This window comes from Blennius ocellaris (assembly GCF_963422515.1).
Source record: "Blennius ocellaris genome assembly, contig: SCAFFOLD_84, whole genome shotgun sequence".
Taxonomy (NCBI): Eukaryota; Metazoa; Chordata; class Actinopteri; order Blenniiformes; family Blenniidae; genus Blennius; species Blennius ocellaris.
The window spans coordinates 108,111-131,373 of NW_027661965.1; the positions used below are offsets into that span (position 1 = coordinate 108,111).

General features: G+C 54.7%; 1 protein-coding gene across 1 annotated transcript; it reads right to left on the reverse strand.

The window, feature by feature from the left end:
- Positions 1 to 1,598: 1,598 nt before the first annotated feature.
- On the reverse strand, positions 1,599 to 23,263 carry naa25 (N-alpha-acetyltransferase 25, NatB auxiliary subunit). Its single transcript, XM_080521961.1, is given in 27 exon segments — positions 1,599 to 2,328; positions 2,330 to 2,428; positions 2,661 to 2,801; positions 5,098 to 5,208; positions 5,292 to 5,389; positions 5,467 to 5,532; positions 5,635 to 5,758; positions 7,307 to 7,538; positions 10,619 to 10,744; positions 10,852 to 10,883; positions 10,885 to 11,004; positions 11,752 to 11,851; positions 12,470 to 12,650; positions 12,897 to 12,986; positions 13,911 to 14,118; positions 14,216 to 14,328; positions 14,410 to 14,582; positions 14,933 to 15,022; positions 16,275 to 16,386; positions 16,879 to 16,957; positions 17,614 to 17,721; positions 17,788 to 17,862; positions 17,973 to 18,091; positions 18,995 to 19,103; positions 19,105 to 19,134; positions 20,275 to 20,360; positions 23,160 to 23,263. Coding segments are annotated over 27 exon segments (2,904 nt in total). The 5' UTR covers positions 23,218 to 23,263; the 3' UTR covers positions 1,599 to 2,304.

The following is a 23,263-nucleotide window of genomic DNA, read 5'->3' on the forward strand; positions in this document are numbered from 1 at the left end:
TATTTTTAAATGTATTCATGGTTATTGCTTAATTGTTGTTTTCTTTTATGATTTCCTATTTTTTATTGTTTGGGGTCGTTTTTCCAAAATGCACGAATGAATAATAGAAAAAAAAATAGTGTTTACCTTTTATTTAAAAACAAGCTTTGATAATCCAGTGTTTGTTTTTCATTTCCTAACAAAAAGATTCAGATCAGACTGCAGATTATCTTCCGTTAATCTGAAACAAGGAGGAGGAGGAGCAGGGGGGAGGAGAGGAGGAGAGGAGGAGAGGAGGAGCCAGGTCTGTCCACTAGGGGGAGCAATGCAGGAGCGGCAAAAACACACATATTCTTCTGCTGCCTTGAGAACAAAAATGTGATTTACAAAAAAAATTAAATAAAAATGTGCTGCATCAGCTTTTCTCTAGAACCAAGAGACTGAAACCCTTTGACACGTCAGAGTGGAATTATAAACTGCTTAAAAAGGTCGAAAATTCAAGAAAACAATAAGATTTATGACTTTCTTTGTTGTTGCAAAAAAGCAGAACAAAGTGTTAAATGTTTAAATAAATACTGATGTAAAATGTAAGAAAAAAAAAGCTTCAGGACGTAAAAAAAAACTGCTTCAAAATAGAAAAGTTTTCAACAGTTTAAGAAGAAAAAAACAGTATGAACCTAAAAATGTCTTTTAATTCCTTGCAAATGAGTTGAAGTGTCTGGAGCCGTGTGGACCGCGGTTCGATCCCCGTGCCGGTGAGAGTGTGTGTGTGTGTGTGTGTGTGTGTGTGTCTCACCTGTCCAGTGGACCTGGTGCTTCTACATTCCTCACACTGAAACATTTCAAGGAAAAACGCATCGTTTTTGGTTCAGAAAACTTGTGCGTTCACATGGAAGCTGCAGAGCCACTGAAAACGCCGCGTCGCCACGCCAGGCCGCCAACTGAGCATGTGCAGAAGAAGCCGCGCTTCTCTGCCGTCACCTGGTCTCCCGTTTCCATGGAGACGATTCTTCTTCAGTGACTCCGAGCAGCGTTGTCGTTTAAATAGGAATAACCGAACTTTGTATTTTATTTTGACAGTCACTGTAATACTCTAACTTGGTTTTATTTTGACAGTCACCATAAGAACTTTTCCTGATCTCTGCTGTGTGGTTGGAGTATAAAACGAACCACAGTGCCCCCTAGTGGCCCGGCATGCTAACTGCACTCACTTTTCTGAATGTTGACGTGTTTTTGTGAAAAAAAACAAAATGAATTTTCTTTTGAAAGTGTCGCAGTGTTTTTCCTGAAACGGAGACGGTCCTTGTCCACAAGTCGTTTCCATGGAGGCAAAGCGTTTTTGAAAGGGGTTCCTCCCGTTTCCATGGCGTTGGAGTGTTTTTGAAAAGTTGCACCTCATTGGGCCGTTTTGAAAAAGTTGCGTTCTCAGTGGCTCCGTCGTCGTGGGAACAAAACAGCCCGAACCTTTCAAGTGTGACTCGCTGGCTCCGTTACAGAAACGACCAACTGCCCCCCCCCCCCCTAGTGGCACAGCAGGAGAACTACACCGCCAGCGATTCTGCCGTCGCCACGGAAACGGACATCGTTTCCACAACGCTGCTTTGTGAACACGAAAGTTTTCCGAAGGAAAAAAACGACGCGTTTTCACTGGAAACGTGTGACTTACTACTAGCGTAGCTCACTATGCGCCACCAGGGGGCGCCGTCCCGGGTGGCGCTAGCTAGCTAGCGGCTCGGAGGCGTGAAGAACGAGGCTGCGGTTGTGTTGACAGCTTTTATGTGGCCTCACGTCACCCGCTGAGGGTCAATCAGATTTTACACGGCGTCACAATCATGGCGGCGGCTCGTTTGTCACTCGCCGCCTCGGTTTGATACGAAATCTGTCCTTAAAAATGTTCTCCGCTTTCCTCCGACGCCGTTTGTTCCACTTCATCACACGACACACGAAACCAAAGGGGGGAAAAAAAAACCAGAAAAGAAAAACAAAGTGAGGAGAAAGCAGTGAGGCGGCGAGGGGGCGGGGCCAGACGGTTTCCCTGGCCGGCCGCCAGACGTCCTCCAGAGGAACAAACGGGGAAGCAGCACGTCGTGGTCAAGCGGCGGGAAGCTGCTCCGGCTATTTACACTTTATTAACATCAGCTGGTGGAAAACCGCCGAGTCACCACAGGCTTCTGCCACCAGGGGGCGTGGCCTTCTGCCGCGAGGGGGGCGTGGCCTGCCTGGGACATGTGTTGTGAGAGAGGGGGAGGGGGCTGCTGTGTATGGAGGAGGGGGGGGGTTATTAGTCATCTTAATGGGGGGGGGAGGGGGGGGGGGGAGGGGGGGTCAGATTTTGAGGGTTTTTAAAGTTTTCCGCTCGTTTCTTCAGAAGGTCGGCGACTTCCTGCAGCGAGCGGAGGAAACTGCTCTGAACCTTGTCCATGGCGCCGCGCTGGAACCATACCTCCTCCTGGAACACACCAGGGAGGAGGTTAGAGGAGGGGAGGAAGAGGAGCAGGAGTGAAGGAAGAGGAGGAGGAAGAGCAGCAGGAAGAGCAGCAGGAGGAGGAAGAGGAGGAGGAGGAGGAGGAAGAGGAGGAAGAGGAGGAAGAGGAGGAAGAGGGGGAGGAGCAGGAGTGGAGGAAGAGGAGGAGGAAGAGGAGGAAGAGGAGCAGCAGGAGGAGCAGCACCTCCTCACCCACCTCAGTGTGACCCTCCAGACTCAGAGCCGCCATCTTGAGCGCCGTCACCTCCGTCTCCTGCAGCCTGATGAAGTCCAACGCCTCCGTCAGCAGAGCCTGCAGCCCTACCGTCAACTCCTGGAAACCACACACCACCAGAGGCTGGGGGGGGGGGGGGGGGGGGGGGGGGGGCATGGTCAGGGGAATCATGGGACATGTTAATGACCTTGCGGCCCTACAGGGTGAGACCTTGCGGCCCTACAGGGTGATGTTAATGACCTTGCGGCCCTACAGGGTGAGACCTTGCGGCCCTACAGGGTGATGTTAATGACCTTGCGGCCCTACAGGATGAGACCTTGCGGCCCTACAGGATGAGACCTTGCGGCCCTACAGGGTGAGACCTTGCGGCCCTACAGGGTGAGACCTTGCGGCCCTACAGGATGAGACCTTGCGGCCCTACAGGGTGAGACCTTGCGGCCCTACAGGGTGAGACCTTGCGGCCCTACAGGGTGACGACCTTGCGGCCCTACAGGGTGAGACCTTGCGGCCCTACAGGGTGAGACCTTGCGGTCCTACAGGGTGACGACCTTGCGGCCCTACAGGGTGAGACCTTACGGCCCTACAGGGTGACGACCTTGCGGTCCTACAGGGTGATGTTAATGACCTTGCGGCCCTACAGGGTGAGACCTTGCGGTCCTACAGGGTGACGACCTTGCGGTCCTACAGGGTGATGTTAATGACCTTGCGGCCCTACAGGATGAGACCTTGCGGCCCTACAGGATGAGACCTTGCGGCCCTACAGGGTGAGACCTTGCGGCCCTACAGGATGAGACCTTGCGGCCCTACAGGGTGAGACCTTGCGGCCCTACAGGGTGACGACCTTGCGGCCCTACAGGGTGAGACCTTGCGGCCCTACAGGGTGAGACCTTGCGGTCCTACAGGGTGACGACCTTGCGGCCCTACAGGGTGAGACCTTACGGCCCTACAGGGTGATGTTAATGACCTTGCGGCCCTACAGGGTGAGACCTTGCGGCCCTACAGGATGAGACCTTGCGGCCCTACAGGGTGATGTTAATGACCTTGCGGCCCTACAGGGTGAGACCTTACGGCCCTACAGGGTGATGTTAATGACCTTGCGGCCCTACAGGGTGACGACCTTGCGGTCCTACAGGGTGACGACCTTGCGGCCCTACAGGGTGACGACCTTGCGGCCCTACAGGGTGAGACCTTGCGGCCCTACAGGGTGACGACCTTGCGGCCCTACAGGGTGAGACCTTGCGGTCCTACAGGGTGACGACCTTGCGGCCCTACAGGGTGACGACCTTGCGGCCCTACAGGGTGGCGACCTTGCGGCCCTACAGGGTGACGACCTTGCGGCCCTACAGGGTGGCGACCTTGCGGCCCTACAGGGTGGCGACCTTGCGGCCCTACAGGGTGAGACCTTGCGGCCCTACAGGGTGAGACCTTGCGGTCCTACAGGGTGACGACCTTGCGGCCCTACAGGGTGACGACCTTGCGGCCCTACAGGGTGGCGACCTTGCGGCCCTACAGGGTGACGACCTTGCGGCCCTACAGGGTGACGACCTTGCGGCCCTACAGGGTGAGACCTTGCGGCCCTACAGGGTGGCGACCTTGCGGCCCTACAGGGTGGCGACCTTGCGGCCCTACAGGGTGAGACCTTGCGGCCCTACAGGGTGAGACCTTGCGGCCCTACAGGGTGAGACCTTGCGGCCCTACAGGGTGAGACCTTGCGGCCCTACAGGGTGAGACCTTGCGGCCCTACAGGATGACGACCTTGCGGCCCTACAGGGTGACGACCTTGCGGTCCTACAGGGTGACGACCTTGCGGCCCTACAGGGTGACGACCTTGCGGTCCTACAGGGTGACGACCTTGCGGTCCTACAGGGTGACGACCTTGCGGCCCTACAGGGTGGCGACCTTGCGGCCCTACAGGGTGGCGACCTTGCGGCCCTACAGGGTGGCGACCTTGCGGCCCTACAGGGTGGCGACCTTGCGGCCCTACAGGGTGACGACCTTGCGGCCCTACAGGGTGAGACCTTGCGGCCCTACAGGGTGGCGACCTTGCGGCCCTACAGGGTGAGACCTTGCGGCCCTACAGGGTGAGACCTTGCGGCCCTACAGGGTGACGACCTTGCGGTCCTACAGGGTGACGACCTTGCGGCCCTACAGGGTGACGACCTTGCGGCCCTACAGGGTGGCGACCTTGCGGCCCTACAGGGTGAGACCTTGCGGCCCTACAGGGTGAGACCTTGCGGCCCTACAGGGTGAGACCTTGCGGCCCTACAGGGTGACGACCTTGCGGCCCTACAGGGTGGCGACCTTGCGGCCCTACAGGGTGACGACCTTGCGGCCCTACAGGGTGGCGACCTTGCGGCCCTACAGGGTGAGACCTTGCGGCCCTACAGGGTGAGACCTTGCGGCCCTACAGGGTACGTACCAGAGCAAGGTTAGCGTCCTTCTTCTTCTTCTTCTTCTTCTGCAGGCTGGTCTTCAGCGGTCTCAGGACCTTGGCGCAGTAGCGAACCACGAAGGCCACGACGCAGACCGTCTGAGGGGAACCATACGCCGCGCGGCGGCAGCCAGTCAGAGCGCGGCCCCGGCAGGAAACAGGAAGTGGAGCCTCCGTCTTACCTCCACGAAGAAGACCAGGTTCTCTAGTAGCGACGGCCGCGGTTTCAACTTCACACCCGTCAGTTCCAGGAAGTCACCTTTACACTTAGTCAGGATCTCTGGAAGCACAAGGACCAGGTCAGGACCAGGTCCAGGTCTGGACCAGGACCAGGACCAGGTCTGGACCCAGACTCACCTTGGAGCTGGACCACTAAAGACTTGAAGGAGTTGCAGATCTGGGTCTGGAGCTCGGCCGACTCGTCTAGAGAGAAGCAGCAGAGAGTGAGACAGAGGGTTTGGAGGCGTGGCCTCCTGTGGGCGGAGCCTCCTGTGGGCGGAGCCTCCTGATTGGCGGGTTCCTCACCCAGTCCGGACGCCTCCAGCTGCTGCAGGTGCAGCGACAGGTGCAGCGCCGCCGCCTGGCACTGACAGGCGCCGCTGGCCAGAGCTGCAGACAGACGGGTGGAGGGGGGGCCCAGCAGGGGGTACTGCAGGGAGAGCACAGGGTCAGCACTGATACCTGTCTGCCTGCCTCCTACCTGTCTGTCTCTCTGCCTCCTACCTGTCTGTCTCTCTGCCTCCTACCTGTCTGTCTCTCTGCCTCCTACCTGTCTGTCTCTCTGCCTCCTACCTGTCTGTCTGCTGATACCTGTCTGTCTCTCTGCCTCCTGCCTGTCTGTCTCTCTCTCTGCCTCCTACCTGTCTGTCTGTCTGCCTCCTACCTGTCTCTCTGTCTGCCTCCTACCTGTCTCCCTCTCACCTCTACCTCCTACCTGTCTGTGTATTTGCCTCCTACCCGTCTGTCTGCTGATACCTGTCTGTCTGTCTGCCTCCTACCTGTCTGTGTATCTGCCTCCTACCTGTCTGTCTGCCTGCCTCCTACCTGTCTCTCTCTCTGCCTCCTACCCGTCTGTCTCTCTGCCTCCTACCCGTCTGTCTCTCTGCCTCCTACCCGTCTGTCTCTCTGCCTCCTACCCGTCTGTCTCTCTGCCTCCTACCTGTCTCCCTGTCTGCCTCCTACCTGTCTCCCTACCTCCTACCTGTCTCTCTCTCTGCCTGCCTCCTACCTGTCTCTCTGCCTGCCTCCTGTCTGTCTCTCTGCCTCCTACCTCTCTGTCTCTCTGCCTCCTACCTCCCTGTCTCTCTGCCTCCTACCTCCCTGTCTCCCTGCCTCCTACCTCCCTGTCTCCCTGCCTCCTACCTGTCTCCCTGCCTCCTACCTGTCTCTCTGCCTCCTACCTGTCTGTCTCTCTGCCTCCTACCTGTCTGTCTCTCTGCCTCCTACCTCCCTGTCTCCCTGCCTCCTACCTGTCTCTCTGCCTCCTACCTGTCTCTCTGCCTCCTACCTGTCTCCCTCCCTGCCTCCTACCTGTCTCTCTGCCTCCTACCTGTCTCCCTCCCTGCCTCCTACCTGCCTGTCTCTCTGCCTCCTACCTGTCTCCCTCTCTGCCTCCTACCTGTCTGCCTCCCTGCCTCCTACCTGTCTCTCTGCCTCCTGCCTGTCTCTCTGCCTCCTACCTCTCTGTCTCTCTGCCTCCTACCTGTCTGTCTCTCTGCCTCCTACCTCCCTGTCTCTCTGCCTCCTGCCTGTCTGTCTCTCACCTCTACCTCCTACCTGTCTCTCTGCCTCCTACCTGTCTGCCTGCCTCCTACCTGTCTCCCTACCTCCTACCTGTCTCTCTCTCTGCCTCCTACCTGTCTGTCTGTCTGCCTCCTACCTGTCTCTCTCTCTGCCTGCCTCCTACCTGTCTCTCTGCCTCCTACCTGTCTCCCTCTCTGCCTGCCTCCTACCTGTCTCCCTCTCTGCCTGCCTCCTACCTGTCTCTCTGCCTCCTACCTGTCTCCCTCTCTGCCTCCTACCTGTCTGTCTGTCTGCCTCCTACCTGTCTCTCTCTCTGTCTGCCTCCTACCTGTCTCTCTGCCTGCCTCCTACCTGTCTCCCTCTCTGCCTCCTACCTGTCTCCCTCTCTGCCTCCTACCTGTCTCTCTGCCTCCTACCTGTCTTCCTGCCTCCTACCTGTCTCCCTGCCTCCTACCTGAGTGCGTGCAGTGCCCTGGGCCTCCTGCAGGGCGGCGCCCAGCAGGGCCAGCAGGCTGCAGAGCAGCGAGCTCTTGTCCGCCACGCCGTTGTGGTTGCTGAGGTCGGCGTTGTGCTGCGACGGGCCCAGAGCAGCGAGACAGGCCAGGAGGCGCAGGGTGAGGGAGCGGATCCGGAGCCACAGCACCTCCTCCTCCAGGGACTGGCGGCGCTGCTCCTCCGTCAGCTGTCTGCAGCAACACCACCAGCAGGTTTCACTAGACGTCTCCACCTCCTCCATCCAGACCATCCCACTCTCTCAACACCACCAGCAGGCTTCACTAGACGTCTCCACCTCCTCCATCCAGACCCTCCCACTCTCTCCTCTCTCAACACCACCAGCAGGTTTCACTAGACGTCTCCACCTCCTCCATCCAGACCATCCCACTCTCTCAACACCACCAGCAGGTTTCACTAGACGTCTCCACCTCCTCCATCCAGACCATCCCACTCTCTCAACACCACCAGCAGGTTTCACTAGACGTCTCCACCTCCTCCATCCAGACCCTCCCACTCTCTCCTCTCTCAACACCACCAGCAGGTTTCACTAGACGTCTCCACCTCCTCCATCCAGACCCTCCCACTCTCTCCTCTCTCAACACCACCAGCAGGTTTCACTAGACGTCTCCACCTCCTCCATCCAGACCATCCCACTCTCTCAACACCACCAGCAGGTTTCACTAGACGTCTCCACCTCCTCCATCCAGACCCTCCCACTCTCTCCTCTCTCAACATCAGCAGCAGGTTTCACTAGACGTCTCCACCTCCTCCATCCAGACCCTCCCACTCTCTCCTCTCTCAACACCACCAGCAGGTTTCACTAGACGTCTCCACCTCCTCCATCCAGACCCTCCCACTCTCTCCTCTCTCAACACCACCAGCAGGTTTCACTAGACGTCTCCACCTCCTCCATCCAGACCCTCCCACTCTCTCCTCTCTCAACACCACCAGCAGGTTTCACTAGACATCTCCACCTCCTCCATCCAGACCCTCCCACTCTCTCCTCTCTCAACACCAGCAGGTTTCACTAGACGTCTCCACCTCCTCCATCCAGACCCTCCCACTCTCTCCTCTCTCAACACCACCAGCAGGTTTCACTAGACGTCTCCACCTCCTCCATCCAGACCCTCCCACTCTCTCCTCTCTCAACACCACCAGCAGGTTTCACTAGACGTCTCCACCTCCTCCATCCAGACCCTCCCACTCTCTCCTCTCTCAACATCAGCAGCAGGTTTCACTAGACGTCTCCACCTCCTCCATCCAGACCCTCCCACTCTCTCCTCTCTCAACACCACCAGCAGGTTTCACTAGACGTCTCCACCTCCTCCATCCAGACCCTCCCACTCTCTCCTCTCTCAACACCAGCAGCAGGTTTCACTAGACGTCTCCACCTCCTCCATCCAGACCCTCCCACTCTCTCCTCTCTCAACACCACCAGCAGGTTTCACTAGACGTCTCCACCTCCTCCATCCAGACCCTCCCACTCTCTCCTCTCTCAACACCACCAGCAGGTTTCACTAGACGTCTCCACCTCCTCCATCCAGACCCTCCCACTCTCTCCTCTCTCAACACCAGCAGCAGGTTTCACTAGACGTCTCCACCTCCTCCATCCAGACCCTCCCACTCTCTCCTCTCTCAACACCAGCAGCAGGTTTCACTAGACGTCTCCACCTCCTCCATCCAGACCCTCCCACTCTCTCCTCTCTCAACACCAGCAGCAGGTTTCACTAGACGTCTCCACCTCCTCCATCCAGACCCTCCCACTCTCTCCTCTCTCAACACCAGCAGCAGGTTTCACTAGACGTCTCCACCTCCTCCATCCAGACCCTCCCACTCTCTCCTCTCTCAACACCAGCAGCAGGTTTCACTAGACGTCTCCACCTCCTCCATCCAGACCCTCCCACTCTCTCCTCTCTCAACACCACCAGCAGGTTTCACTAGACGTCTCCACCTCCTCCATCCAGACCCTCCCACTCTCTCCTCTCTCAACACCACCAGCAGGTTTCACTAGACGTCTCCACCTCCTCCATCCAGACCCTCCCACTCTCTCCTCTCTCAACACCACCAGCAGGTTTCACTAGACGTCTCCACCTCCTCCATCCAGACCCTCCCACTCTCTCCTCTCTCAACACCAGCAGCAGGTTTCACTAGACGTCTCCACCTCCTCCATCCAGACCCTCCCACTCTCTCCTCTCTCAACACCACCAGCAGGTTTCACTAGACGTCTCCACCTCCTCCATCCAGACCCTCCCACTCTCTCCTCTCTCAACACCACCAGCAGGTTTCACTAGACGTCTCCACCTCCTCCATCCAGACCCTCCCACTCTCTCCTCTCTCAACACCAGCAGCAGGTTTCACTAGACGTCTCCACCTCCTCCATCCAGACTCTCAACACTTCTTTCTCAGTCCATGTGAACGACCAGCTGCTATCAGGAACCCTGAACGTTCTACGTCTGAATCATCACTTAGACCCAGAACCGGCCCCGGGGACCAGAACCGGCCCCGGGGACCAGAACCGGCCCGGGGGACCAGAACCGCCCCGGGGGACCAGAACCGGGCCCCGGGGACCAGAACCGGCCCACCAGACCATCTAACCGGTCGCCATGGGATTTTATTTTAAAGTATAAATATGAAAACTGACAGAGGCGGATCTAAAAACACCAGATCGGTAAAATTGACATTTAAAACCTCCTTGGTTAGAATTAATTAATGTAATCTGTGGAGGTCACATGACGCAACACCTTTCACAATAAAATGACGAGTCCAATTTATGTGAAGTGATACTTTAGACACATAAACTCAAAACAATTTCCAGATGATGACAAAATGTTTTAATCCTGAATAAAACTAGGGTATTCAGATACAGCTGGCCGGGGAATTGTTGTTTTTGCAAATATAATATCTGATTAACTTTAATATGTCTATTTCAGAATAGACTGGCAAATGCTTGCAGTTACAAAAGGTTCAAAGGAAGGAAAGACTTTGATGTTTGTCCAGATCTGCAGTTTAATGTGATGTTTGACTTGTCGGCCTCCAGAGGTCAGAGGTCAGGGTGATGTGGCCCCTCAACTGAAATCACTTTGCCCCCCCTGGTTTAAAAAAAATAAAGGAGGCACTAATAGTCCATAGATTACGGTAACAGAGGAGCTGGTTGCATTGGGAGCCTGGAATTACCGTATTCCTCAGACTAGAAGTGACACCATCAGGGTAAGAGCTGCTCCTCCGTCATACAGGAGTCTATCAGAAGCCCCATATTGGGGACTGTGGTCACCTGTCCTTGGGGTCCCAGCTGGTGAACACCGTCAGGTCTCTGTTGTCCCTCATGGTGTCCCAGGGGATGTCGTCCTCCTCTGCAGACAGAGACATGGCCTTCACACTCTCCTCCAGACTCAAGACGCTGAAACACACCAGAGCAGACAGAAGCAGTCAGGAGGGGGGGGGGGGGGGGGTGGGGGGGTGGAGGAGGGTGGAGGAGGGGGGGGGGGGGTGGAGGACGTGTCTCACATGTCTCCCTCCAGGAACAGGTCCAGCAGCATCCCTCTCCGTCCGGACTTGAGCGAAGTGCAGCGACTGATTCAATCGGTTCCTCAGAGCGATGAACTCGGGGATTTTCTCAAAGGCGCCGTACTTGTAGGCCTGGATGATGTATTCTGAGGTCTGGGGGGGGGGGGCAGAGGGGTGAGAGGGGGTCAGAGGGGATCAGAGGTCATCATAGGGGATCATAGGAGGTCAGGGGGGATCATAGGGAGGTCAGGGGGGATCATAGGGAGGTCAGGGGGGGATCAGAGGAGGTCAGGGGGGATCATAGGGAGGTCAGGGGGGATCAGAGGAGGTCAGGGGGGATCATAGGGAGGTCAGGGGGGATCAGAGGAGGTCAGGGGGGATCATAGGGAGGTCAGGGGGGGATCAGAGGAGGTCAGGGGGGATCATAGGGAGGTCAGGGGGGATCATAGGAGGTCAGGGGGGATCATAGGAGGTCAGGGGGGGATCAGAGGAGGTCAGGGGGGATCAGAGGAGGTCAGGGGGGATCAGAGGAGGTCAGGGGGGATCATAGGAGGTCAGGGGGGATCATAGGGGATCATAGGGAGGTCAGGGGGGATCAGAGGAGGTCAGGGGGGATCATAGGAGGTCAGGGGGGATCATAGGGGATCATAGGGAGGTCAGGGGGGATCAGAGGAGGTCAGGGGGGATCATAGGAGGTCAGGGGGGATCATAGGGGATCATAGGGGATCAGAGGAGGTCAGGGGGGATCATAGGGAGGTCAGGGGGGGATCAGAGGAGGTCAGGGGGGATCATAGGGGGGTCAGGGGGGATCATAGGGAGGTCAGGGGGGATCAGAGGGAGGTCAGGGGGGATCATAGGGGATCAGGGGGGGTCAGCCCAGCCCTCTGACCAGTTACTCACATCTTTCTGGTTGGAGTGGAAAAACCTGAGGGAGAAGTTGCAGGACTGCGAGGCGGCAGAGAACTGGCCCAGGGACTCGGCGTAGCGGGTCAGCAGGAACCTGCACAGCAACACAACCGTGACCTTTGACCCCCAGACCACCTGTCTCACCGCTAGGCTCACTGGGGGGGGCTGAGGGTCTCTATCCTTTACAAGGTCAAATAATGATTCTGTCCTTTACAAGGTCAAATAATGATTCTGTCCTTTACAAGGTCAAATAATGATTCTGTCCTTTCCAAGGTCAAATAATGATTCTGTCCTTTACAAGGTCAAATAATGATTCTGTCCTTTCCAAGGTCAAATAACGATTCTGTCCTTTCCAAGGTCAAATAATGATTCTGTCCTTTACAAGGTCAAATAATGATTCTGTCCTTTACAAGGTCAAATAATGATTCTGTCCTTTCCAAGGTCAAATAACGATTCTGTCCTTTACAAGGTCAAATAATGAGTCTGTCCTTTACAAGGTCAAATAATGATTCTGTCCTTTACAAGGTCAAATAATGATTCGAGGGTCCTGAGACCAGATTTTAATTCAGATTTGAAAGAAGCCGAAGTTTAATTTCACGTTTGTAACTTCAGCAGCAGAGAGAGAGTGTAAGAGACGCTGGTCCTCTCCACAGGAGAGGAGGTGATGATGAGGAAGGTGAGGAAGGTGAAGGTGAGGACGGCGAGGACCCACCCGATGGTGTCGTGCTGCACATGCTTGGCGTCCAGGCTGGAGTACAGGTCCACCACGGGCTGGAAGGCCCCCAGCCGGCAGTACAGCAGCAGCAGCAGCAGCTTGAACTGGGCGTTGGAGGGACTGTGGGACAGACCCTCCTGCAGGACGCCCAGGCTCCGCCAGGCCATGTCCTCGTCCCCTGGGGACACGGGACAGGACACGTCAACCTGGGCTGCTCCGTCAGGATCATTTACACCGTCGGGTGTTTGGATGTGGAGCGGTGATTGAAACACGTTTGACAAAAACACTAAATATAGAAACGTCTTGTAACGCAGCAGGACAAGTAGACTGCTGTCCTGGAGACCTGGACCAGGTGTCCTGGAGACCTGGACCAGGTGTCCTGGAGACCTGGACCAGGTGTCCCTCAGCCCCCCCCGAGACTCACCGGTTTGGTCCCACAGGTCGATGTAGACGTGAGCCGCCATCAGACAGTACATGTCAGAGAACTGCAGCTCCGTCTTCAGGGCGTCCTGACCTGGGGGACAAGCTGCAGTCATGTGACTGAACACCGCCTGCATGCACAGCGCGTCGTCGCAGCTACGGCTTAAAGCTTGATCAATAAAGTTGAGTTGAGTTCATGTTTATTATTAAAAAAATGGCTCCACCTCCGACTGGTTTCTACCAAGTTTCTCTTTCCACAGTCACAAATAAACCTGCTTCTCATGAGGATGTTGGGCTTTTCTCTTTTCTCTAGAAAAGAACATTGGAACGACTGGAATGTAGTTAAAATGTCTTTCTTTCAATAAAAATAAATAAATATGTATATATATTTGAGGAAAAAATATATATATATTTGAATAAATAAATAAATAAATATATATATATATATATTTGAAAAAAGATATATATATATTTGAAATAAATAAATAAATACATATATTTGGGGAAAAAAATATATATATACATTTGAATTTTTTTTTATATATATATTTGAAATAAATAAATAAATATATATATATATATATATATTTGAGAAAAAAGATATATATTTGAAAAAAGATATATATATATATTTGAAAATAAATAAATAAATACATATATTTGGAAAAAAAAAATATATATACATTTGGAAAAAATTTAATATATATATTTGAAATAAATAAATAAATATATATATATATGAGAAAAAATATATATATTTGAAAAAAGATATATATATTTGAAAATAAATAAATAAATACATATATTTGGAAAAAAAAAATATATATATACATTTGAAAAAATTTTAATATATATATTTGAAATAAATAAATAAATAAATATATATATATTTGAAAAATAAAATTATATATACATTTGAAAAAAACAACCGCAAAATAAAAAAAAAAAAAAAAAAAAAGCGTGACGCCTCCGTGTCGCCTGCAGGGGTCGCCGCAGCGCGGCAGGTGGCGCAACTCACCGAAGCGCAGGCCGTGGCGGTAGTGCGCCTTGAGCTCGGCGACGAGGCGCAGCTTGGCGTCGGGCGGCAGGGCGTGCTGCAGGCCCAGCGCGCGGCGCAGCTGACACACACACAGGTGCCTCTGCAGCGCCTTGGTGTCGCCGGGGAAACGCAGCCCGCCGGCGCCCGGCTCGCCCAGGGGGACGCCCTCGCCCACACGCTGGATGAACTGCAGGGAGGAGGAGGGAGGAGGGGGGGGGTCAGGTCAGGGGGAGGAGGAGGAGGAGGAGGAGGAGGAGGAGGGGGGGGGGGGGGGTCAGACTCACCTGGACGTGCTGCTCGGGGGGCAGCAGGTGCAGGTGCAGCTTCAGGTCGGTGATGCAGCAGGGCTTGTCCCCGAACAGGCTGAAGAACTGGACCATGAGCTCCAGGGGGTCTCCTGGGGGGGGGGGGGCACAACGTCACACACCACAGACACTACAGACAGGGGGGGGGGGGGTCGGGGGGTGGGGGTCCGTACCCAGCTGGGCCTCCTCAGGACGGCCCCGGGCCCTCAGCCGGTGCATCAGGTCCAGACGGGCCAGGTAGGGCCCCCGGAGCAGCCGGGACTCCTTACCCTCCTCCCCCTGGATCCTGTCCTCCACAAACCTGATCGCCTCGGCAACGGTGTGGTGGACCGGGCCCTCCGGACAGCTGCACACACACACACACACACACACACACACACACACACACAACGTCTATGATGTAGAAGGAAACAACGACTCAACAGCTGGTCCAGCGTCACGTTGCCGTGACGACCTGCAGCGGCGCCTCCGCGCCGCTGCAGGTCGTCACGGCAACGTGACGCTGGACGCAAGGCGACGCCGTCAGAGAAAAGGTCGTGCCACAGAGCGACGGGGTCGGCGCGCGTCGTCATGGATACGGGACGTGGACACGCCAACGGGGAGCGGAGCGCCGCGCGGCGGGAAAAGGGGACGCGGCGCACGTCGTCATGGAAACGTCGTCAACATCCCACGTGAACTCTGAGCGGTTCCACTCACTGCTCGCCGTCCCCCGGAGGACTCCAGGCCTGGTCCAGGACCTGGAACAGCGAGTCCAAGTAGGCCGGGTAGAACTGCCAGTCGTCAGGGCTGCAAACCAGGAAGAGCAGGAACAGGGTCACCGGCAGGAACAGGGTCACCGGCAGGAACAGGGTCACCGGCAGGAACAGGGTCACCGGCAGGAACAGCGTCACCGGCGGTAACAGGGGCGTCACCGGCGGTAACAGGGGCGTCACCGGCGGTAACAGGGGCGTCACCGGCGGTAACAGGGGCGTCAGTAACAGGGGCGTCAGTAACAGGGGCGTCACCGGCAGTAACAGGGGCGTCACCGGCGGTAACAGGGGCGTCACCGGCGGTAACAGGGGCGTCACCGGCAGTAACAGGGGCGTCACCGGCGGTAACAGGGGCGTCACCGGCGGTAACAGGGGCGTCACCGGCAGTAACAGGGGCGTCAGTAACAGGGGCGTCAGTAACAGGGGCGTCACCGGCAGTAACAGGGGCGTCACCGGCGGTAACAGGGGCGTCACCGGCGGTAACAGGGGCGTCACCGGCGGTAACAGGGGCGTCACCGGCGGTAACAGGGGCGTCACCGGCGGTAACAGGGGCGTCAGTAACAGGGGCGTCAGTAACAGGGGCGTCACCGGCGGTAACAGGGGCGTCACCGGCGGTAACAGGGGCGTCACCGGCGGTAACAGGGGCGTCACCGGCGGTAACAGGGGCGTCACCGGCGGTAACAGGGGCGTCACCGGCAGTAACAGGGGCGTCAGTAACAGGGGCGTCAGTAACAGGGGCGTCACCGGCAGTAACAGGGTCGTCACCGGCAGTAACAGGGTCGTCACCGGCAGTAACAGGGGCGTCACCGGCAGTAACAGGGGCGTCACCGGCAGTAACAGGGGCGTCAGTAACAGGGGCGTCACCGGCAGTAACAGGGGCGTCACCGGCAGTAACAGGGGCGTCAGTAACAGGGGCGTCACCGGCAGTAACAGGGGCGTCACCGGCAGTAACAGGGGCGTCACCGGCAGTAACAGGGGCGTCACCGGCAGTAACAGGGGCGTCACCGGCAGTAACAGGGGCGTCACCGGCAGTAACAGGGGCGTCACCGGCAGTAACAGGGGCGTCACCGGCGGTAACAGGGGCGTCACCGGCGGTAACAGGGGCGTCACCGGCGGTAACAGGGGCGTCAGTAACAGGGGCGTCAGTAACAGGGGCGTCACCGGCAGTAACAGGGGCGTCGCCAGCAGTAACAGGGTCACCAGCAGTAACAGGGGGTCACCAGCAGTAACAGGGTCACCAGCAGTAACAGGGTCACCAGCAGGGGGCGCTGTCTGAAGGCGTCACTCACTTGTGCAGCAGCAGCCGTTGAGCCAGGGCGTTGCACTCCGGCCAGCGCTGCAGACGCCGGTACAGCATCATGCACTTGGTTTCTCTGCTCTGCAGCTCGCTGGTCAGTTTCTCTGTCAACAACAACAAGCTTTAAGGTCCAGGTCCTGCTGCTGGACCAGGTCCTGCTGCTGGACCAGGTCCAGAGCTGGACCAGGACCAGAGCTGGACACTCAGTAGAAGGTGAGGAGAGGAGGAGAGGAGGAGAAGAGGAGAAGAGGAAGAAACCCTGAACCACTAAAGTGACAGAAAAACGTCTGAAGGAACAAGAAATGGCTAAAAAGTCACAAAATGGGAAAAACACCCTAAACAAGTGTAAACATGGACTCCGGGACACAACGGCACTCAGAAAAACAACAAATCACACAATTAATAAACCTTAATAAAAAGAGAGAGGGGGGGGGGGTTAGTGAGGTTATAATCAGAGGGGGTGTGGTTATGACCAGTGGGGGCGTGGTTATGATCAACGGGGGCGTGGTTATTATCGTAGGGGTGTGGTTATGACCAGTTGGGGGCGTGGTTATGGGCAGTGGGGGCGTGGTTATGGGCAGTGGGGGCGTGGTTACCTCCCAGAGGCCCCCTGATGACGTCCAGCGCCTCCACACACTTTCCCAAACGCTCCAGGATCATGAAGTACAGCTGCACCTGCAGTCACACCAACATCACAAACAACAAACTCCTGTGAGTACGAAACAGCTGCTGCACCTTTTAGAAAGCGCCTTCTAGAAAGCGCCTTTTAGAAAACGCCTTTTAGAAAGCGCCTTTTAGAAAACGCCTTTTAGAAAACGCCTTTTAGAAAGCGCCTTTTAGAAAACGCCTTTTAGAAAACGCCTTTTAGAAAGTGCCTTTTAGAAAACGCCTTTTAGAAAACGCCTTTTAGAAAACGCCTTTTAGAAAGCGCCTTTTAGAAAACGCCTTTTAGAAAACGCCTTTTAGAAAACGCCTTTTAGAAAACGCCTTTTAGAAAACGCCTTTTAGAAAACGCCTTTTAGAAAACACCTTTTAGAAAACGCCTTTTAGAAAACGCCTTTTAGAAAACGCCTTTTAGAAAACACCTTTTAGAAAGCGCTGCTCCTGGTTACTGCGGCGCTACCAACGAGTTCCTCTGCACATGCTCAGTAGAGACCGTCACACCTGTGTGGTGTCATGTCTGTACAGTCCAAATCGGTGGTCTGTCCACCAGAGTGTGTGTGTGTGTGTGTGTGTGTGTGTGTGTGTGTGTGTGTGTGTGTGTGTGTGTGTGTGTGTGTGTGTGTGTGTGTGTGTGTGTGTGTGTGTGTGTGAACTCAGGAAGTCCTCACCTCTGCCTCCGCCTCCATCTTCTCCTCCTTCACCATCTTCTCCACCATTCGCTCGGCCAGCGGCAGGAACATGGTCTGAGCCAGCCTCTCGTCCTGGGCCGAGATGGCCTGCAGCACACACAGGGGTCAGAGGGGGCGGGGCCACGGGGGAGGGGCGGGGCCACGGGGGCGTACCTGCATCACCAGGCTCATGACGGACCAGAAGTAGTAGGGGTTCTTGGGGACGATCTTGTACAGGGCCATGCCCGCCTGCGGGGGGGGGGGGGAGGGGGAGGGGGGGACACACCGGAGGTTACTGGAGAGCATGGCGGCGGCGGCGGCGGCGGCCGGCCGAGCATCCCGGCGCCACGCTCGCTCACCTGCTGCATCTTCTTGTACTCGCCCACGCGGGCGTAGGCCATGAAGAGGTGGGAGTGGTACTCCTCGCTCAGCGGAACCTTCTTCACCGCCGCCTCGTACAGCCGCGTCACCAACTCCGCTGGCCGCCACAGGTCACGGTTAGCATGCGTGTAAGTGTGTAACGTGCGTGTAATGTGTGTACGTGTGTGTGTAACGTGTGTGTGTGTGTGCACGTGTGTAACGTGCGTGTAATGTGTGTGTGCGTGTGTAACGTGTGTGTGTATGTGTGTAACGTGCATGTAATGTGTGTCCGTGTGTGTGTAACGTGTGTGTGTGTGTATAACGTGTGTGTAACGTGCGTGTGTAACATTTGTATAATGTGTGTGTGTAACGTGTGTGTGTGTGTGTAACGTGCGTGTGTAACATTTGTATAGTGTGTGTGTGTGTACAACGTGTGTGTAACGTGCGTGTGTAACATTTGTATAATGTGTGTGTGTAACGTGCGTGTGTAACATTTGTATAATGTGTGTGTGTAACGTGCGTGTGTAACGTGCGTGTGTAACATTTGTATAGTGTGTGCGTGTAACGTGTGTGTGTAACGTGCGTGTGTAACATTTGTATAGTGTGTGCGTGTAATGTGTGTGTGTAACGTGCGTGTGTAACATTTGTATAGTGTGTGTGTGTGTAACGTGTGTGTGTAACGTGCGTGTGTAACATTTGTATAGTGTGTGTGTGTGTAACGTGCGTGTGTAACATTTGTATAGTGTGTGTGTGTGTAACGTGTGTGTGTAACGTGCGTGTGTAACATTTGTATAGTGTGTGTGTGTGTAACGTGCGTGTAACGCGTGTACGTGCGTGTGTAACATTTGTATAGTGTGTGTGTGTAACGTGCGTGTAACGCGTGTACATGCGTGTGTAACGTGCGTGCAATATGTGTACGTGCGTGTGTGCATAATGTGCGTGTAATGTGTGTGTGTGTAATGTGTGTGTAATGTGCGTGTAGTGAGTGTGTAATGTGTGTGTGTGTGTGTGAGTGTCTCACGGCGGTGCATCTCCCGGTACAGGATGGTGAGCGCCTGCAGTGAATTGTCGTCCGTCGGCTCCAGAGTGGAAACTTCCTGCGCCAGAGTGAAGGCCTCGTCCTGCTTCCCCCGTCCGCTGGAGGCCGATGGCCTTCAGCACCTGACGGAGGAGGAGGAGGAGGAGGAGGAGGAGGAGGGAGGAGGAGGAGACATGAGAAAAAAGGTAGAAAAAAGAAAAAAACAAGAGAAAAAAGGTAGAAAAAAGAAAAAAACAAGAGAAAAAAGGTAGAAAAAAGAAAAAAACAAGAGAAAAAAGGTAGAAAAAAGAAGAAAAAAGGTAGAAAAAAGAAAAAAACAAGAGAAAAAAGGTAGAAAAAAGGTAGAAAAAAGAAGAAAAAAGAAAAAAACAAGAGAAAAAAGGTAGAAAAAAGAAAAAAACAAGAGAAAAAAGGTAGAAAAAAGAAAAAAACAAGAGAAAAAAGGTAGAAAAAAGAAAAAAACAAGAGAAAAAAGGTAGAAAAAAGAAAAAAACAAGAGAAAAAAGGTAGAAAAAAGAAAAAAACAAGAGAAAAAAGGTAGAAAAAAGAAGAAAAAAGGTAGAAAAAAGAAAAAAACAAGAGAAAAAAGGTAGAAAAAAGGTTAGAAAAAAGAAGAAAAAAGAAAAAAACAAGAGAAAAAAGGTAGAAAAAAGAAAAAAACAAGAGAAAAAAGGTAGAAAAAAGAAAAAAACAAGAGAAAAAAGGTAGAAAAAAAAAAAAGAGAAAAAAGGTAGAAAAAAAAAAAAAAAAGAGAAAAAAGGTAGAAAAAAAAAAAAGAGAAAAAAGGTAGAAAAAAACAAGAGAAAAAAGGTAGAAAAAAGAAAAAAACAAGAGAAAAAAGGTAGAAAAAAGAAAAAACAAGAGAAAAAAGGTAGAAAAAAGAAAAAAAAGAGAAAAAAGGTAGAAAAAAGAAAAAAAAAGAGAAAAAAGGTAGAAAAAAAAAAGAGAGAAAAGGTAGAAAAAAGACAAAAATGAGAAAAAAGGTAGAAAAAAGAAAAAAAGTAGAAAAAAGTAAAAAAAAGTAGAAAAAAGATAAAAAAAGTTGAAACAGGAAAGTAAAGAGAATAAAAGAAGGTATCAAGGAACAAAGTCTGGACATTCATTGTAGGAAGTTTTTCTCTGTGGTACCAGATTCACTCTGACACCTTCAACTCCCCCCCCTCCTCCTCCTCCCCTCCCCCTCTCCCCCCCTCTCCTCCCCCTCCTCACCTCCCCCCCTCCCCCCCCCCCCCCCCTCTCCCCCCCTCCTCCCCCCACCTCACCTTGGCACAGTGCAGGTCTTTGTGCTTCTTCAGCAGTTTGTCCGCCTGCTGGACGGCCATCTTGTTGTTTCCGTTATCCAGATAATCTGAACACAAAGAGCTCATTTAATACACTTTCTCCCTCCACCCTCAGCTCCACCCTCAGCACCACCTCAGCTCCACCCTCAGCTCCACCCTCAGCTCCACCCTCAGCTCCACCTCACCTCCACCCTCACCTCCACCCTCACCTCCACCCTCAGCTCCACCTCCTTCACGAGAAACAACAACTGCGGCAAAACATCTCTGGTCCCAGTCGCACTGAGGCCGTTGTCATGGCGACCAAAGACGCTGCCGCCTGAGACCGACCAATAGGAACGCAGGATGAACCCGACAGAACAAGACTTCCTCTGTGCTTCACGTCAGAGACGCCCAGGGTGACCCGACTGCCGTTACCACGGCGATGATGAGCTTGATGATGTCATGACGGCGCAGCGGCTAGCGCCGTCGCCTCACAGCAAGAAGGTTGTGGGTTCAAACTCATGCCGCACACACCCACACACACACACACACACACACACACACACCCACACACACACACACACACACACACGCGACAGCTGGGCGCCATATTTAACCCGGCCAGACGGCGCTCTGCCGTCACGTCTATGATTCTGGGACGACGAGAGGAAAACCATCATTTAACTCCTCATTATTAAATCCTACAAACATACAAAGTTATTTAGAACCAAAAGCTGATTTTACTCACATTACAGTAAAAAACGAGCAGAAACATCCACAGTAATTATTTTCTTAACGTCTCGAGCCGTAAAGTTTTTCTACGTAATAAAACCGACTCGTTGGTTTGAGATGCGCCGCAGCGTCAGGACACATCGGGAGTTGAACTACCAACTCGGGATTTATCACGTATTTTAAAAAGGAAAAGAAAAATCTGCTTTTGCAGTTAAATTAATTTGACTATTAATGTAAGACGTAATAATACGACATTGTTCGCTGATGCAGGATGGAAGGAAATGACTGGAATGTAGATGTGAAACGCTCCAGACTGGAAGGAGGTGAGAGTAAAGTCTTGTAAGGTAACGACGGCTAATCTGGTAGCAAGAAGAAAAAACTACAAGTTTCTATCAAGACCCATCATTTATTGTTGCACAGCTCTTTGAAGTACCAGCAGTACCTGGTACTAACCCCAGTAGTAATAATAATAAAGTCTATTTGCAGGAACGTCCCGGACGCCGTACGACCGACAACAAGTTCATAGTGAAGTACTGAGAACCCGCGAGGGCCAGACAGGCTCCGCCCTGCGGCGGCGTGTCACCGAGCAGATCGTCCAATCAGAAGCTCGCCTGGTGGCAGATCGTCGCTCCGGCCAGTGATGTCATCGTCTACGTCACCGGCCCTCCGTCCCGCCAGCGAGTCGGCGGTTTGACTTAAAACATCCTCAAATCCGGGTCACAATCCACTTCTGTCGTTGGCCGCCGATTCACGTAACCATGGTTACCGTCTGATCCGCCTCACCACGCTTAGAAAGTCTGTTTGTTTATTAAAAACGTGTTCCAGAGTGGAGGAATTAGAAAACGCCGCCTCGGCTTTGACGTGTGGACGGAGAAGACGCACACGGAAACGATGTCACGACCCCGCCACTCCACCCCTAGCCCCGCCTCTCCACACCTAGCCCCGCCCCCTCCCCGTGACGTCACGACCAGCAGCAGCATGGTGGACTACCTGCTCCAGGAGCTGCTGATGCTTTAATAAGGACACAAGCTGGATTTGTCCTGTTCTACCTTCTTTCCTGCTCCGTCTCTTCTGGGTTCCTGAGTCACGGCGCCTCCTGCAGGCCTGGAGGGGAACTACACCCTGCTGTGAGTCCCCCTCCTGCAGGCCTGGAGGGGAACTACACCCTGCTGTGAGTCCCCCTCCTGCAGGCCTGGAGGGGAACTACACCCTGCTGTGAGTCCCAGCAAACCGTTGAAGAAGAATGTTTTGGCTCGAGGCTCAGACAACGGGCCGACCGACTCGTGACACCCCCACGTGGTAGAAGCTGGTATTACAGCCAGCATATGCAAGGCTCGGATGCTAACGTTAGCAGGTAGCAGAGCAGAGAGGCGCCTTCTGACGCTCAGCACGTGATTTGATAAAAGCTGCAGAGGAGAAACTTTCAGAAGCGCCGGCCGCAGCCCCCGGAGAGCCGCAGCCCCCGGAGAGCCGCAGCCCCCGGAGAGCCGCAGCCCCCGGAGAGCCGCAGCCCCCGGAGAGCCGCAGCCCCCGGAGAGCCGCAGCGCTCCTGGCGGACGGCTCCGCGCCGCTCGGCTCCCGGCTAGCCGCTACCTTAGCCCCGCAGCATTGTCCTCCACCTGCAGCGACCTCACCGGGTCCCCGGCAGCCGCCGCTCCGGGGTGGGCGTCCCTCTCGGCGGGGTGAGGGAGGGGGGGGCTGCCAGCCCGCCTGGAGCCGCCGCGTTCAGCGTCGAACCGGCCGCTGCGGAGCGGCTCCCCGGCTAGCGGGCTAAGCTAGCTGTCAAACAGCGACCGCGAGCTCGAAGCTTCGGCTTCCAGGACGAAACGGACAACAACCAGGCGACACTCGCGGATCAAACTCCGGCGGGAGCGCGTGCCGGGGGGAGCCCGCGAAACACGCCTCCGCCCGCAGACGCCCTCCACCCGCCGCCCGGCACACCCGGGGAAGGTGCACTGTCATCGGGCGCTGCGGGCAGCCGAGTCCCGGGCTGGAGCCGGAGGGGCCGGGGACGCCGGGAGAGGAGGAGGAGGGGGGGGAAGGAAGAGAGGCGCCGCTGCCGGCCGGCCGGCCTCCGGCGCCCGGGCGCGGGGCGCCGCGGCGGCCGCGGGGGGCTCCGCGGCGCCCGGACACACCGCTTCCCATTGAGGGCTTACCGTAGATGGGTCTGAGTCTGCGGTCGTTGGGGTCCTGCACATGGCCTCGCGCCGCCATGGTGGAGTTTACCTGCTGAGGGAACGTCTGCGCATGCGCACTGCGG